The sequence below is a fragment of the Hypanus sabinus genome, chromosome 16 (genome assembly GCF_030144855.1).
Source record: "Hypanus sabinus isolate sHypSab1 chromosome 16, sHypSab1.hap1, whole genome shotgun sequence".
Classification (NCBI taxonomy): Eukaryota; Metazoa; Chordata; class Chondrichthyes; order Myliobatiformes; family Dasyatidae; genus Hypanus; species Hypanus sabinus.
This window is the reverse complement of record NC_082721.1, coordinates 18,750,203-18,766,205: the sequence shown is the minus strand read 5'-3', so window position 1 is coordinate 18,766,205 and position 16,003 is coordinate 18,750,203. Positions and strand designations below refer to the sequence as shown.

At 42.8% G+C, this 16,003-nt stretch overlaps 1 protein-coding gene across 1 annotated transcript in view; it reads left to right on the top strand.

Annotated features, from left to right (window-relative positions):
* The first annotated feature begins 370 nt into the window (after positions 1-370).
* The window catches only part of apc2 (APC regulator of WNT signaling pathway 2), a 233,285-nt gene continuing 217,652 nt past the window's right edge, over positions 371-16,003 (top strand). The window contains exon 1 of the mRNA XM_059990792.1: positions 371-468. Within this exon, the coding sequence (XP_059846775.1) occupies positions 415-468 (54 nt within the window). The 5' untranslated portion in view covers positions 371-414. The remainder of the gene's footprint in view (positions 469-16,003) is intronic.

The window sequence follows — 16,003 nt, the reverse complement described above, 5'->3', positions numbered from 1 at the left end:
AACCTTGAATCTTGTGGACAAACTGCAGTGTGAATACCTGCTGTGACCACTTGGTGATGTCAGTATTCATTTTCATTCAATTTGCAAATTCATCAAAGCTGGGCTGTTTGACAAACACCAGCAAGAATGACAGATGCAAACCCTTTTCTTAAATTTCTGATTTCCAATCCAATTATTACCCTCAATTCTGAATATTTTTAAATTAAGTATTTCATTGTTCGTTTCTGGCTGTAAGTCTGTGACCTTGTTTCATAAAGAGACTTTAAGGAAATATATGTTTTTGCAAAACAGTGGCATGAAGTGGTAGGAATCCTGCCATCTGGTGGGCTGAGAAGCAAGACCACAAACCAAGCCCTCAGCAGTAAGCCAGTCTCACAGCTGCTGAATGCAGCATCTCGCCAGACACAGTTTTTCATGGGGTTGCTTTGGCTTCTTTCATTTCTACATTCTTCTCTTTTTGGAGATGAGGTAAGTCTGCACTGAATTTTAATGCTGGGTACACACAGGATTTAGCCCCTGTGTGTTTCTGTTATTTGCTTCTGTTTCTGTTTGTGTGTGCGCACAATTAAACAGCATTCTGAAGGTACAGTCTGTCAGGTCGCTCCCCAGCTCATGAATAATAGCATCAGGCAACAATGCTTGTGTTTTGTTCTGTTTTTGGTTCTCTTTATCTTTTGTACCAATCATTGCTTTTGCTGAGTTGAATATTTCGTTCCATTTGCTAGGTATGCGAGCCGTGGGATAGGACATCACTGCAGGGTGTTCGGAGATCACCAAATACATTCAGGCATGGAATTGTGTTTACGTTTTAGAAATGAGGATTCCTCAAGGTTAAACGCATGATGGATTGCAACTTGCCCCTAGGTTGGAGGCAGGCACATGTACAGAGGCAAATATTGCAAATGCTCTAAATGTGAGGCAAGAAATGAAGATAAAGTAAGAACTCAGGGCCCCTCTAGCATCTGAAATAAAATAATATTGCACAGTGACTTGTGTAAAGGAAGGCTTTCCATTTGAAAGGTCAACATGGTTATTTTATTGAAAGTTGAATGATCTGCAGCCTATTTGCAGAACCCTCTGCATTTATTTATTTGTTTTAAACACAGGTCTTGTGATACTTTTGAAAAAGAAGCAATGGACCAAACCCTTCCTTGCTGTTTGGCAGGTTTGGCTGATCAAAGCGACTGTGTTTGGTAGTGTATTAGTGACAAAGGATTGAATAGTTAAGAACTATCTGTGGGGCACAGAACACAAACTATCAAAGGAAATGTATTATCCTTGCCTGTGAGGCTCAGTAGATGGTCCTCCTGGCATTGATTCAGAAGGCAATGGATTTGAATCCTGTTTAGACTCAAGTACAAAAGTCTTGGGTAATGTTCCCATGTAGAGGCGTTGTGCTTTCAGAGAGTCCAGGGAGTTATCCACAGTGTCTTGTTAATATTCATTACTGAAACATCACAAAACGAGGCTATTTAACTATTACTGTGCTGCTACTTCTGGGATCTTGCTGTACTGCAATTATAAACTCAGCAGATACTTTATTAGGTACACCTGCTCATTAACACAAGTATCTAATCAGCCAATCATGTGGTAGCAACTCAATGCATAAGAGAATGCAGTCATGATCAAGAGGTTCAGTTATTCAGATCAAACATCAGAATGGGGAAAAACATGATCTAAGTGACTTTGACCATGGTGCCAGATGGGGTGATTTGAGTATCTCAGAAACTGCTCATCTCCTGGGATTTTTTGCGCACAACAGTCTCTGAGCAGGGGTTCCCAACCTGGGGTCCACAGACCCCTCAGTTAATGGCAAGGCTCCACGGCATAAAAATTGGTTGGGAACCCCTGGTCCAGGGAATGGTGCGATAAACAAAAAAAAATCCAGTTTTGTGGGGGAGAACCGCCTTGTGAATGGGAGAGGTCAGAGGAGAGTGGCGAGACTGGCTCAAGCCACAGGAAGGGTATAGTAACTCAAATAACCATGTGTTAGTGAGCTGAAGAGTGTCTTTGAGCTTACAGCATTGAAGTAGATGGGCTACAGCAGCAGAAGACCACGGACGTACACTCAACGGCCACATTATTAGGCACTGGTTAATACCTAATAAAGTGGCCACTGGGTGTACTGCAGGAATGATTACACCTCATAGGGTTAAACTATTCTGGGACATCCTTGAAGAGCAAATTACTATATATAAACACAAGCTCTCTCTTTGTCAGACATGTTGCCGTCACCACCTGCTCCCTACCCTTCCATCTTGCTCTCTTCTTTAGATGTCCTGACTCCTGCCGAGCTAGCTGTTCCGTAGATCTAGGCAGCACCTGCTGCCCAAGTGCCCATCTGCCTCTGAGACCCAGACAGCACAATGCCGATGGGCTTTTGGACCGTTGTGAGCTTTACCTAATTTCCTCGCCTTAGTGCCTCCACTGATAGGAGAGTGTTCCTTTGCCTGGAAGTGCTGGCCTGAAATGGTGCCCTCTCTGGATGCCTAGGCTGACTGCACAAAATAACTCTCCAATTAAGCGTCTAGTCTGCTTCCATAAAATATGAACTACTGGGCTGCAGTCCTACTGCACAATATTAATAATAAATGTGTTAATGCATTTGGCTGAAATTCATATGAAAGATTCATAGGTGTGGCTTCTATAGGTTTTCAGCTCAATGAGATGAGATTGGGAAGGTGAACAGCAGGCTATGGGTTTCAGGTGCAGTTAGTGCTGGGATGGGGGTGGTCTCGGGTTAATTATCTGAATGTTCCAGGGGTATGATCTAGGTTAACATCCTTCCAGAATGTTTGAGAGTCAAAATGTTAAAATCGTCAGTACAGCTTTAATTTTGCCAATCAGTTAGAAGGGATATGTTTAATGTTGTACTGATAAAAGGATCTGGGAAAGAGGTTTTGTTGATCCTGTGACCTTGTGTTGCCTACATCATCAGACAGCCAGTATCGAAATCATGTCAATCACCGTGCTCTTTTATTTAATGTGTTGTATGGAAACACAGCTTTCAACTCCCAAATGTTTTAATAAAATCACAGTATTGTTGCTTATGTCCTTCCATTCCGCATGACATTCTTCCCGTGTTAATAAAACACCATAATAGGACATAGGAGCAGACTTAGGCCATTTGTCCCATCAAGTCTGCTCTGCCATTCCATCAAAGCTGATTTATTATCCCTCTCAACCCATTCTCTCACCTTCTCCCCTTAACCTTTGACGCCCTGACTAACTAACAACCAGTCAACCTCCACTTTAAATATACTCAATGACTTGGCCTCCTCAAACGTCTGTGGTGATGAATTCCACAGGTTCACCACCCTTTGGCTGAAGAAACTCCATCTCATCTTTGTTCTAAATGAACATCTCTCTATTCTGAGACTGTCCTAGACTCAACTATTGTAGGAAACATCCTCTCCATATCCCTACTGACTAGGCCAGTATTCAATAGGTCTCAATGAGATCCCTCCTTATTCTACTAAACTCCAGTGAGTACTTCCTCAGTCATCAAACACGCCTCACATGTGAAACTTTTCATTCCAGTAATTAACATCGTGAACCTCCTCCAATGCTAGCACATCTTTTCTTAGATAAGGGCCCAAAACTGTTCAGAATACTCCAAGTGCAGCCTAATAAATGCCTTATAAAGCCTCAGCATCACATCCTTGCTCTTACATTCTACTCCTCAAAATGAATGCTAACATTGCATTTGCCTTCCTTACCACCAACTCAACCTGCAAGTTAACCTTTAGGGAATCCTGCATGAGGACTCACAAGTCCCTTTGCAATTTTGATTTTTGAATTGTCACCCTATATAGAAAATAGTTTACACCTTTATTCCTTCTACCATACATGACCATACATTTCCCTACATTATATTCCATCTGCCATTTCTTTGCCCATTCTCCCGTGGTCCCAGTAACAATACCCGCAGAAAACCACTAGTCACTGGCAGCCAGCTGGAATAGGTCCCCTTTATTTCCACTCTTTGCCTCCTGTTAGTCAGCCAATCTTCTATCCATGCCGGTATCTTTCCTGTGATACCATGGGCTCTTATCTTGCGGCACCTTGATAAAGACCTTCTGAAAATCCAAGTGAACAACAGCTACTGACTCTTCTTCGTCTATTCTGCTTGTTATTTCCTCAAAAAATTCCAACAGATCTGTCAAGCAAGATTTCTCCTTAAGGAAACCATGCTGACTTTGGCCTACTTTATCAAGCACCATCAAATACTCCAAAAACTTATCCTTAACAATGGACTCCAACATCTCCCAACCACTGAAGTCAGGCTAACTGGTTTATAATTTCCTTCCTTCTGCCTTCCTCCCTTCTTAACGAGTGGAGTGACATTTGTAATTTTCCAGTGCTCTGGAACCATTCCAGAATCTAATGATTCCTGAAAGATCATCATCACTAATGCCTCCACAATCTCTTCAGCTTACCTTCATATATCCTTTTCCCTCCTTATTGCTTTCTTAGTTGCCTTCTATTGGCTTTTAAAAGCTTCTCAAACCTCTAACCTCTCACTAATTTTCATTATATTGTATGCCGTCTTTTGCTTTTTTTCCTGTCTTTGACTTCCCACGCCAGTCACAGTTGCATCATTCTCCTTTTAGATTACTTCATCTTTGGGATGTATCCTGCACCTTTCAAATTGCTCTGTGTAAGTCCAGCCTTTACTGTTCTACTGTCATCCCTGCTGGTGTCTCCTTTCAATCAACTTTGGCCAGCTCCTCTCATGTCTTTGTAATTCTCTTTACTCCGCTGTAATACTGATGCATTTAACTTTAGTTTCTCCTCAGACTGTAGGGTGAATTCTACCATAATATGATCACCGTCTCCCAAGGATTCCTATATCTTAATCAAATCTGGGTCATTACATAACACCCAATCCTGAATTACCTTTCCCCTATAGGGCTCAACCACAGCTGCTCTACAACGCCATCTCATAGGCGTTATATACATTCCATTTTTTTGGGATCCAAAACCAAACTGATTTTCCCAATCTAACTGCATATTGAAATACCCCATGACTATTGTAATATTGCCCTTTTTACACACCCTATCTTATCCCATTGAAATTTATATCCCACTTCCTGGCTACTGTTCGGAGGCCTGTAAATAACTCCCATCAGGTTCTTTTTATCTTTGGAGTTTCTTAACTCTCCCCACAAGGATTCTATATCTTCCAATCTTAAAGAGTTTATTTCATTTCTTTTTGCCAACAGAGCCACCCCACACTCTCCACCGACCTGCCTGTCCTTTCAATACAATATGTATCCTTGGATATTAAACTCCCAATAATGATTCTCTTTCATCCACAACTCAGTGATACCTACAATGTTATACCTGCCAACCTCTAACTGCGCTACAAGATCATCTACCTTACTCCATATTGATGGAACTGAAAACATGACGTCAATGGGCGTGGGAACGAAGAACAAACATTCTTCATTAAAGTGATCCTTTCTGTTTCTCTTGTTGATCTTAGCGTTAGATCATGTCTCAATTACCCATTAATGTAAGTAATACTCAACTGTCGTAACTGAGTCAATGTTGTATTAGCCAGAGTACACAAGCAGGGAAGTCACAACAAACCTTTATAAAACACTAGTTTGGTCACAGCTGCGTCCACTTCTGGAAAGGTGATGTTTAGGAAGAGTGCAAAGGTGACTTACTGCAGGGTTTTCAGGGATGAAGCATCTTTGTTCCATTGATAGACCAGACTAGGGAAAATGGGCAGGCAAGGAGATAAGGAGAGAAAGGGGAAATGGGACGGGGAATGTGGTGGGGGGGCATTACCGGAAGTTCGAGAAATTGATGTTCATGCCAATAGGTGCTCTGCCCCCCCTTTCTTTCTTCCATGGCCTTCTGTCTCCTCCCTTCTCCAGCCCTCTACCTCTTTCAACTTCCCAGCTCTTTACTGCATCCCTCCCCCTCTCAGTTTCACCTATCACCTTGTGTTTCTTCCCCCCCTCCCATCTTTTAACTCAACTTCCCAGCTCTTTACTGCATCCCTCCCCCTCTCAGTTTCACCTATCACCTTGTGTTTCTTCCCCACCTCCCATCTTTTAAATCTATTCCTTTTCTTTTCTCCAGTCCTGCCAAAGGGTCTCGGCCCGAAACGCCCACTGTACTCTTTCCCATGGATGCTGCCTGGCCTCCTGAGCTCCTCCAGCATTTTGTGTGTGTCGCTCGGATTTCCAGCATCTGCAGATTTTTTCTTGTTTGTGATTGGACCGACCACTAAATTATTTGATTTATTTAGAGAAACAGCATGGCAACAAGCACCTGCTCCCCAATTACACCCCTGTGAACAATTTTCACCTACTAACCTCTACGACTTTGGAATGTGTGAGGAAACAGGAGCATCTGGAGGAAACCCACGTGGTCAGGGGGGGATCGTACAAACTACTTACGGACAGTGGTGGAATTGAACCTGGGTTGCAAGTGCTATAACAGCTAATTGCTATGCTACCGTGCCAATCTGAAAAGAAAAAAAATCAACATTGCCACCCTGGAGATGCCCCGAATTAAATCCCAGACCTAATACATGCAACACCTGCACTCTTCTGCAGAGCTATTCATATGCCCACATACATAATATTTTGAGCTTTGCACATGTTCTACATTCTATGTTATATGATTATATTATCTTTAAGAAAATACTTTAATTACAAGCTAAATAATTAAAAATATTAAAGGTACGTCGTGGAAGAAAAACAGAGAATGAGAAATGAATGTATAGTCCTTTCAAAAAGTTGCTGTAGAGTGGATGGACTGAACGTGTTGTGCTAGACATGAAGACTCGTTAATCTGTTAATAAAGTAGCCTCTGGAATCATTTCTCAATCAAGATTGAGATTCTACCTCCAAAATTAAGCAAAGTTTAAAAAGATGGACAGGAAAATGGAATAATTTAATTGGAGCAAAGGGGTAAGTATGGTCTGATCATTATAAACAGAGGAAGTGGAAAGAGAAGGTGGAAAAAATGTTAGGGAGGTAGTGGGGTTCTGAGCATGGGTGGGGGAAGGTGGGTCGATGCTTTTGCTGCTGCTTCTGAGGGGGAGAGGGTGCTTTGAGGCTTCGATGTTTCTATCATTCATTCAATGGCTCTCTCGTTACGTGGATCTCTGTGAAGAGTACGACTCTCAGGTTGTATACTGTATACATACTGTGACATTAACTGAACCATAGAACTTCTGAACAAATATTAACATGGTAAAAATTATAATATATTCCATGTCATTAACAGAGCTTTATTATTAGTTTTTCTACTGGATATCAAGGGTCTAGCATGAAGTAATTCTGCCTTAAGTGGTTTCAGGAATCTGCCTGAAAAAACATGAATCAACTAATAGGCTTCAGTTATGTTGAGCGATATTAATAATGGTGTTGGTGTGTGGCCAAGTGGTTAAGGTGTTGGTTTAGTGATCTGAAGGTCGCTAGTTCGAGCCTCAGCTGAGGCAGCATGTTGTGACCTTGAGCAAGGTACTTAACCATACATTGCTCTGTGACGACGCTAGTGCCAAGCTGTATCGGTCCTAGTGCCCTTCCCTTGGACAACATCGGTGATGTGGAGAAGGGGACGCAGCATGGGCAACTGCCAGTCTCCCATACAACCCTGCGCAGGCCTGCGCCCTGGAAACCTTCCAAGGTGCAAATCTATGATCTTTCAAGACTAATGGATGTCTGCTATCTATTAATAATGGATCTTTTGCTATCCAAGGTCCTTTTTTTAAATATAGTATCATATTAATGTCCTTGATAGAAAACTATAAGGTAAAATTCTTCCATTCAGTTTGATGTTCCTCTGGGTGCTGATTCTTGCTGGGAGACATCAGAGCTCTCACTATTTTAAAAAACTGGGCAGCAAATGAGTATATGATACTTAGATTAAAGGTTATGTTTCTGGACCAATATTCTCCTGCTGTGACATAGTGTCAAACCAGCATGGGAGCTGATCAGCCATAACTGCAGGGGATATCAGACTGGGGACACAACATAGATTAAGGATGCTCTTTGAAAAAATCCAACATCCTCACCTTGGGGCAGCACAGTAGTACAGCTGTTAGCGTAACACTATTACAGTGCCAGGGATCTCTATTGCAGTGTGTAGTGGCTAGCACAACGTTTTGCAGTATCAGTGATCCAAGTTCAATTCCTATCGCTATCTGGAAGGAGTTTGTATGTTCTCCCCATGACCGTGTGGGTTTCCTCCAGGTGCTCCAGTTTCCTCCTTCAGCCCAAAGACGTACTGGGTAGTAGGTTAATCGGTCATTGTAAATTGTCCCGTGATTAGGCTACGTTTCAATCGGGGGTTGCTGGGCGGTGTGGCTTGAACTGCTGGAAGGGCCTACTCCACACTGCAACCCAATAAATAAACAAATAAATAAATTAAAATCCCCAATCGAAGTTCAGTTCCTGCTTCTGCTAGTAAGGAGTTTGTATATTCTCCCTGTTTCCTCTCATATTCCAAAGATGCACAGTTAGTTACCATATTGTTTTGTCACCAGAATCTTGGCAACACTTGCCCATCACAATTCTCACAGATTTAATCTGACGTAAATAATGTATGTTTCAAGGTACATGTGACAAACAAGACTAATCATATTTTCTTAAAATCTTAATCTAATCAAAGTAAAGCAATAACAGAATGCAGAATGAAGTCCAACAGCTACAGAGAAAGTGCAGTGCAGACAAACAATAAAGTGCGAGATCATAATAAGGTAGATTGTGAGGTCAGGAGTCCATCTTTTCATGTTAGGGAACTATTCAAAAATCTTAGAAAAGCTGGGTAGAAGCCTGGGGATACATGCATTCAGGGCTTTGTATATGCTGTCTGATGGCAGAAGGGAGAAAGAGAATGTCCGGGGTGATGTAGTATTTGTTTATGCTGGCTGAATAAATGTAAGTTTACATTGTACGTTTCCATTAAAGCTTTGATCAAAAATCACAGGAATTTTTAGAAGGAAGGACAGAAAATGTTGTAAGTACTCAGGCTGCATCACTGGAGAGAAAATCAGAGAGTTTATTGTTTTGATAACAGGTAATCCACCAGGAAATTTTTCTTTCCACAGATGTTGCCTGATCTGCTGAAAATGTCAAGAAATTTCTTTTGGTAATTTCGATTCCAGCATCGGAACTATTTTGCTTTTGAGTCTGAAATATCTATCTGTGGTCACTGGTCACATTATTCTCCACACCAGTTTACTTGACTGCTCTACTGTGAATTGCTAACAGAATTTGAGTAACGTTGGAAATTATTACTGCGTGGATTATCTTGGGCAAATATATTTATTGATCTCTAGGATCATTTCATTGATTTGACAGTGCAAAGAGGAATATAATTTAGCCTAGAATATTTGAAAGGTATTTGAGCCAGAGTCTTCTGTTGATATTTAACCCTTTGAGTTCAGGCTACCAGAATCTTTGGAGCTTATCATGTTCATAGAGAATGAGTCATTGGGTAATTGTGTTGGTGGCTGCAGAGGACCAAGAGGAGAGATCCTATGGGGTGCAGCTGTACAAGAGAGGTACAGAAAATAGTATACAGATGCAGCAAGTCACTAAAAAGGCAAACGTAACAATGACCTTCATTGCAAGAGCACGGTAGCGTAGCGGTTAGCGCAATGCTATTACAGCTTGGGGCGATGAAGAGTTCAGAGTTCAATTCCGGCGCCATTCTGTCCTCTCCATGGAATGTGTGGGTTTTCTCTGGGTGCTCCAGTTACCTCGCATAGTCCAAAGATGTACCAGGTAGGGTGATTGGTCATTGTAAATAGTCCCATGATTAGAATATGTTAGGGTTAATCTGGTTTGTCAGGGGTTGCTGGGGAGGCGTAGCCTGAAAGGCCAGAAGGGCCTACTCCACGTTGTATTGCTAAAACAAATTTTAAAAATAGCAGTAGGATAACCTCTGTATAATTTACAGGGTATTGGTGAAATCACACTGGGAACACCTTACTTAAGAAGGGGTATGCTTGCTTTGAAGGCAATTTGGAAAAAATGAATACTAGAATTGATTTGGGAGGTGAAGTTATTGTCTCATGAAGAATGATTGATTCTATAGGAGTTTAGAACCAGCAGAGGAGATCTCACCAGAGGACGTTGACATTAAACATAGAACAGAAAAAGTAGAATAGTACAACACAGGAACAGGCCCTCTGTCGCCATGTGGAATTCCATCAGCCTGCACATGACCTGTATCTCTCTATTTCCCCACCAGTTCATGTGTATTTCTAGATATCTCTTAAATATTGCCATTGTAGCTGTTTCCACTGTATCCCATGGCAGTGCATTCCAGGCACCCATTCATCATCATCATGTTCCATTTTGTATGATGTGGTCGATCATGTCTTCCATTTGTCTTTCCATTTGCTATTCTTTTCTCTATCCATGACCATGGTTGTTCCTGGCAATTTTTTCTACGGAAGTGGTTTGCCATTGCTTTCTTCTGGGCAGCGTCTTTATCAGACGGGTGACCTCACCCATTATCAATACTCTCAGAGATTGTCTGCTTGGTGTCAGCGGTCACTTAACCAGGTTTCATGTGACCCAGATTAGAAGGTTTCTTCTGTGTGTTTCATTTCCCACTCACATCCCAAAGTAGTGATGGTTCGTAGGCTAATTGGCAAATTGCCCTGGTGTGTAGAAGAATCGGATGGTGGTGTGGAGATATGTCTCTACCAAACGACGTGTAAAGCGTTCATTCCCTCTGCTAATCTGTAAATCATTCTTGGGGAGGGTGTGGCACCTGCCGAGCCCCCCAACTCCTCCCTACCCCCACTGATCAGGGTCACGCAAAGCCTTGGGAGCTGGTCATATGAGTTATATGATGGTCATATGAGCAGGTGGTGCATATCACGAGTCCTGGCTATGCCAGCACTGACACCAGGTGGACAATCTCTGGAGAGTATTGATAATGGCTGGGTTCACCTACATTTTATAAGACATTGCCCAGAAGACTGCAATGGCAAACAACTTCTGAAGAAAAATTTGCCAAGAGCAATCATGATCGCCTATGTCATACACAAGAGAGTTGATGGAAAAGTGGGGAGAATAAAATGGGATTATCTTACCACTCATTCCACAATCTCTTTGATCCACCACCATCAGGAAGGAGCCACAGGAACATCGGGACTAGGACTGCCAGACTGGGCAACAAGTTCTTCCCTCAGGGTGTGAGACTAATGAATACCCTGCCACCACCGAGTTCTCGTCATCAGGACAACAAGCTGTTTACTGTACTGTTTACTCTTTACCTGTGTTGGGCACCGCATGCACTTTAAATTATATGGAAAACAGGCCCTTCAGCCCGTGTCATTCATGCCAATCAAGATGTCTGACTGAGCTTATGCCTTTTACCTGCATTCAGCTCATATCCCTCCCAGGAGTTCCCAACCTAGGGTCCACAGACCCCTCAGTAAACAGTAGGGGTCCATGGCATAAAAAAGTTGGGAACCCCTGTTCTAAACTTTTCCTATCCATCTACCTGTCCAAATATCTTTTAAATGTTGTAACTGTGTCTACCTTTACCACTTCCCCTAGTAGCTCATTCCACAAAGGAGTGCTGAAGTTCCTTCTAAATCTTTACCTTCCCACTAAAAAGCTATGACCTCCAGTTCTGGACTCCCTTACCCTGGTGAAAAAGCAGAGGTCTTCCAGCTTCTCTGTGTCCCTCATGATTTCATAAACCCCTAGAAGGTCACAAGTACCTGGATAAGCTCTTGACATGGCTGAGAGCTGGAAAATTGGACTCAATTTCTCTTTGTTTTAGCCAAAGTGTCTCATTATCAGTCACAAATATTCACATTTTTGTGTCTTTTTTTTCTTCTGGTGCAAAGTAGCATCTTGCTGCTCCTCCTTGATGTGACGAGGTAGGTCATCCATGACAGTTTAATAAACCCCCTCAGAAGTGAAAGAGGGAGACTGCTGGGCGGAAACCTCTCCCCAAGTGAACAGCCCTCGTCCTTACTGCTGTAACCGGGGCTGAGGCAAGGACACAGCAAGGCAGGCTGCCACTGCTGCTGTGAAGCAGGGCATCTGAAGCAGTGCAGCGAAAACTCCCTTTGTACTCCACATAATTGTGCAATGAACACTCCCTGAATCCCCTGTGTCTGCCTTCTTGTGGTTTATAGCTCCCGGCTAGCTCCTTCTTGTCCTTGCATTGTTTAATTGTTCGCTGGAAGCTGTGCAAGGGAGTTTAATGAAGATTTAATTTAGAAGGAAGGGCAGTGTAGAAAAAAAATGAATAATGTAAGAAAATATCTCATGTTTATGAGTATGGTTTTCGTTTGTTGATGAGTGCCTGATTCCAGAATGACAGATTTCCCCACCTTTTTGTTGATTAAACACTACATACCCTAAATCACATGGTTTCTGTTGCCATGGTATCTTTTGTCTTATTACCTATTCCCCACTGACACCAGCTGACAACAGTGGATTTTTAATTCATAATGGTTTGTGTAATAGATTGTGGGAGGAAAGATGCTTCAGAAACAGCTTAACAAGGAGAAGCAAATGTTCGTGCTTGTGGAGTCAAGGCACAGCAAGATCCCACAAAAGCCAATGGTTATGAATATTCATAAAAAAATTTGCAGATGCTGGAAGTCTGAAATAAAAGCTGAAAATATTAGAAACACTCTGAAAATCGGAGAGCAACTCTGAAAGTACATTTCAGGGCCAGAATCCTTCATTGAAATTGAGAAAGTGAGTCGATGTAAATTTTCCATTGTACAGAAGACAGAGAAATGGACAAAGGGCATATTCCTGATAGGGAGAAACCAAATGTGGCATTTAAGATCAGATAATGGCTGTTTTCCATTGTGACATTCTGCTAATAGTAAGGTTGTCGAATATGCCCAGCAGCTGGTTCCAGGTGGGATGAATGTCTGGTTAATGCCTTTCACTGTGGGTGCAAGTTATTGGAAGAATTCTGGAGATGGGATGATGGATTACAACACCCACATGGGCAGCCGCAGTGAATGGGTAGTGATTGGGGCACTGGTTCTGATCCATGTGGCAGGAGGGTTGGTCTGCCGAATTCCCTCGATATTGCATCACGCGCCTGGTAATGATCACGGAGCAAGATGGCACCAGAGAACAACGCGACCAACAGCAACATCCTGCAGACAGCTCACGGAACTACTTGTCTGGCGGCACCTGCCTGCGTTTGACTGGCCTTCCTCTCCCTCTCACCAGCTGCTGTCAGAGGAAAGCGCAGGAGCCTTGAGCTACATGTTGCAAGGATTGATCGGTGAAGCTGTGGACTCGTTTTGTGGGACTTTGAGGTTCATGATGCACGCATCGCTTGATTATGGTTACTCTTTCCTTTGCTGTGCTTGAAAGGGTGATCGATACAGACTGGGGCGCTCCAGCGAAGAATGCTTTGCCTGCAGCCAGCAGTCGGCTAGCAGCGTGACACTGAACTGAAGTAAACTGAATACAACTGGACTCCTGGTTTCTTGTTCGAAATCCTACGTGTTGTTCGCTCACTTTTTGCCACTAGTGCTATTTGATTTCTTTTCCATGTGGTGGGAATCTGATAGTTTCTTCTGTGGGTTCCAAGGGTTTCTTTGCAGGAGGTTGAACCTCAAAGTGACATTCTGTATACATACTTGGTGACAATAAATGTACTCTGAATCTTTGAATTCTTAATAAAATATCTAGGAAATTAGGAAATCTACCAGGACGGTAAGACGATAGGAAGGTGGCACTAACACAGTTGGTGTAGGGGTAGGGGCTGTTACTAAGATGAAGCGGTGTATGGAGAGTGTTGTCTATTGAAACAGATCCCAGAATGTCCCTGGTGGAGTGATGAAGAACTTGGCTCCTTTTCCATCTGGCCACGCACTCTTATTGGCTTCTACTGCCACACTGCCAGGGTTCCTGGATGCCCTGTCAATCACCGCCAAAGTTGCCTTGCCACCCAATCACAGGGCTCTAATTTCCATTGGTCAGTTGGGCTGCCCTTCCCTGGTCTGGTGTCCCTGTGAGTCTGGACTCACAACGATGAAAGCCCTCCAGAGTTTCCACTGAGACCACTGCCAGCGGAGAGGGATGGATTCAGAGAAGCCACATCTTGTAAACAGTAAAGGAAAGAAACTCCATCAATGAGCTATTTTTTATGAGCAGAAGGTGTTCAAATCTTTCCTGGGAACTTGTCAAAGGAGTTCATTAACCATTAGAAACTGTGCAGAGTGGATAGAGGTTATTCAGCCCATTGTCTCCCTACTCGTCAAGAAAGAGCTACCTAGCCGAATTCCACCTTCCAGCACCTACTCCATGGACCTCTGGTTGCAGTTGTTCTAGTGTACAGATATATATTTCCTGTACGTGAAGAAGGTTTCTTCCTTCTCTGGTCTTTTGAGCAATAAGCTGACTGAAAAAAAAATCCCCATTTGCCCTCAAATTCTTCCATCAATAATTTTAAAAGTGCACTTCCTAGTTTTTCACCCCTCTGCTGGTCTAAGTTCGGTCATTATCTGCTGTGTCGTATGACGTAGGCGATCATGATCTTTTCATGACCATGACTGTTTCTGGCAATTTTTTTCTGCAGAAGTGGTTTGCCACTGTCTGCTTCTGGGTGGTGTCATTACAAGATGGGTAACCCCAGCTCTTCAGAGATCACCTGCCTGGCATCAATGGTGGCGTAATCAGGACTTGTGGTAATGCACCAGATGCTCATATGACCATCCACCATGTGTTCCCATGGCTTCACTTGACTCTGATATGGGTGGTGGGGAGGGCAGTGCTAATCAGGTGCTACACCTTGCCCAGGGTTGACCTGCAGGCAAGCAGAGGGAAGGAACGCCTTACACCTCCTTCGCTAGAAATGCACCTTCATCCTGCCTCCTAGCTAATGTAAGCAAGTCCCTCCTATTTACTGTCTTCCTGCTGCATCTGTTGATTCAAAGAAAACAACTTCAGCCTATCCAATATTTCCTTATAATTATCTCTTCCTTTTTAAACATAGAAGAGTGCACCATAGGAACAATCTCTTCAGCCCATAATGTCTTCAGTGACAATGGTGCCAATCCAAATTAATCTCACCCGCCCGCACTCACTCGATATCTCTCCATTCCCTGCCTGTTCCCGTGCCCATCTGAATGCATCTTAAATTGATTTTACAGTAGGCTAAAAGGTTGGCACAACCTCACGGGCCAAAAGGCTACACAAAGTCCTGCTGATTATTTCTAATAAATTTATGCTTTTCCAGATGCAAGAGGGTCTTATCCATAGGAAACTTCTCCAGTAATTTCCCTGTCATTGTGATTTCCTGGTTCTTTTTCTGTTGCTCTTGTTAAAGAGAGGGACAATATTGACTTTTCTTCTTTCCTTTGGAACTTCTTTGTGATTAAAGAGCATACAAAGATCTTTGTGAGGCAATCTCCTCTATTAAGAACTTGGGATAGGTCCCATAGGGCCTTGGAGATTTATTATTAATAATAATAGTATACTTTATTGATCTCGAGTGGGAAATTATTTAACCAGTGACCTAAGGATTTATTCACCCTAATGTTCTTCAAGAAGCCCAGCACTTTCGTTTTCTTCATATCAACATGATCTTCAATCTATTGAATTCCAATAAGAAGCATTTATTTAGTACCTTGCCCATTTTCTCTGGCTCCAGGCATAAATGTCCTTCTTTGTCCATGAGTCTTCCTACCCCCTCCCTCGATAACCTCTTGTATTTATCGTACTGTATGTATAAAACTCTTCCTGAGTAACACATAAAATCCAGGAGGAACTCAGCAGGTCAAGCAGCATCTATGGAAAGGAATGAGCAGCTGACGTTTTGGGCTGAGACCCTTCATCAAGACCGGAAAAGGAAGGGAAAGAGGCTGGAATGAGAGCGTGTGGGGGGTGGGGGGTGGAGGGGCAGAAGCTGACAAGTGATAGGTGAAACCAGGTGAGGGGGCAGATAGGTGGTTGAGGAAGGGGGGGGATGAAGTGAAAAGCTGGCAGGTGGTAGCTGGAAAAAGTAAAAGTCTGATAGGAGAGGA